Source organism: Geospiza fortis, unplaced genomic scaffold (assembly GCF_000277835.1).
Source record: "Geospiza fortis unplaced genomic scaffold, GeoFor_1.0 scaffold119, whole genome shotgun sequence".
NCBI classification, from domain to species: Eukaryota; Metazoa; Chordata; class Aves; order Passeriformes; family Thraupidae; genus Geospiza; species Geospiza fortis.
Window position 1 is genome coordinate 837,075 of NW_005054486.1, and position 1,761 is coordinate 838,835.

At 66.7% G+C, this 1,761-nt stretch overlaps 1 protein-coding gene across 1 annotated transcript in view; it reads left to right on the plus strand.

Annotated features, from left to right (window-relative positions):
• The first annotated feature begins 18 nt into the window (after positions 1-18).
• LOC102035592 (protocadherin-10) overlaps positions 19-1,761 on the plus strand; it is a 34,047-nt gene continuing 32,304 nt past the window's right edge. The window contains exon 1 of the mRNA XM_031063202.1: positions 19-1,756. Within this exon, the coding sequence (XP_030919062.1) occupies positions 224-1,756 (1,533 nt within the window). The 5' untranslated portion in view covers positions 19-223. The remainder of the gene's footprint in view (positions 1,757-1,761) is intronic.

Sequence of the window (1,761 nt, forward strand, 5' to 3'; positions counted from 1 at the left end):
TCCCCCTCCCTTTCCCCCGATCCCCCTCTCTCTCTCCCTCTCTCCGCACGCTTGCAGGCGCGGGCACGCGCCCGCGCGCACACGGACACACAGACGCGCGCACACAGACACACAGACACGCACACACGCTGCACTGTGTATTTTCGGAGGAGGAGGAGGTGGCTTTTGGAAGAGGAGGCAGCGGTGGTGTCGGGGAGGGGGGAATCTCTTTCCCCGTCTGGAGATGGTTGTGCTATTCCTCTTTGCCTTGCTCTGGATGGTGGAGGGGGCTTTTTGCCAGCTCCATTACACGGTGCAGGAAGAGCAGGAGCATGGCACGTTCGTGGGGAATATCGCCGAGGACCTGGGCTTGGACATTACAAAACTTTCGGCTCGGCGCTTCCAGACGGCGCCCAACTCCCGCAGCCCTTACCTGGAGCTTAACCTAGAGACCGGGGTGCTCTACGTGAACGAGAAGATCGACCGGGAGCAGATCTGCAAGCAGAGCCCCTCCTGCCTGCTGCACCTGGAGGTCTTCCTGGAGAACCCCCTGGAGCTGTTCCGCGTGGAAATCGAGGTGCTGGACATCAACGACAACCCGCCGTCCTTCCCGGAGCCCGACCTGACCGTGGAGATCTCGGAGAGCGCCACGCCGGGCACCCGCTTCCCGCTGGAGAGCGCCTTCGACCCCGACGTGGGCACCAACTCCCTGCGCACCTACGAGATCACCCCCAACAGCTACTTCTCCCTCGACGTGCAGACTCAGGGCGACGGGAACCGCTTCGCCGAGCTGGTGCTGGCCCAGCCGCTGGACCGGGAGCAGCAGGCGGTGCACCGCTACGTGCTGACGGCCGTGGACGGCGGGCAGCCCCAGCAGCGCACCGGCACCGCCCTGCTCACCGTCAGGGTGCTGGACTCCAACGACAACGTGCCCGCCTTCGAGCAGCCCGTGTACACCGTGTCGCTGCCGGAGAACTCGCCGCCGGGCACGCTGGTGCTGCAGCTGAACGCCACGGACCCCGACGAGGGGCAGAACGGCGAGATCATCTACTCCTTCAGCAGCCACATCTCGGCCCGCGCCCGGGAGCTCTTCGGCATCGCGCCGCGCACCGGGCGCCTGGAGGTGAGCGGCGAGCTGGACTACGAGGAGAGCAGCGTGTACCAGGTGTACGTGCAAGCCAAGGACCTGGGGCCCAACGCCGTGCCCGCGCACTGCAAGGTGCTGGTGCGGGTGCTGGACGCCAACGACAACGCGCCCGAGATCAGCTTCTCCACCGTCAAGGAGGCGGTGAGCGAGGCGGCGGCGCCGGGCACCGTGGTGGCCCTGTTCAGCGTCTCGGACCGCGACTCGGAGGAGAACGGGCAGGTGCAGTGCGAGCTGCTGCAGGGCGACGCGCCCTTCCGCCTCAAGAGCTCCTTCAAGAACTACTACACCATCGTCACCGAGGGGCCGCTGGACCGCGAGCAGCCGGGCGGCGACGCCTACACGCTGACCGTGGTGGCCCGGGACCGCGGCGAGCCGCCGCTCAGCACCAGCAAGTCCATCCAGGTGCGGGTGAGCGACGTGAACGACAACGCGCCGCGCTTCAGCCAGCCCGTGTACCAGGTGTACGTGAGCGAGAACAACGTGCCCGGCGCCTACATCTACGCCGTCAGCGCCACCGACCGCGACCAGGGCGCCAACGCCCGCCTCGCCTACTCCATCCTGGAGAGCCAGATCCAGGGCATGTCCGTCTTCACCTACGTCTCCATCAACTCCGAGAACGGCTTCCTCTACGCCCT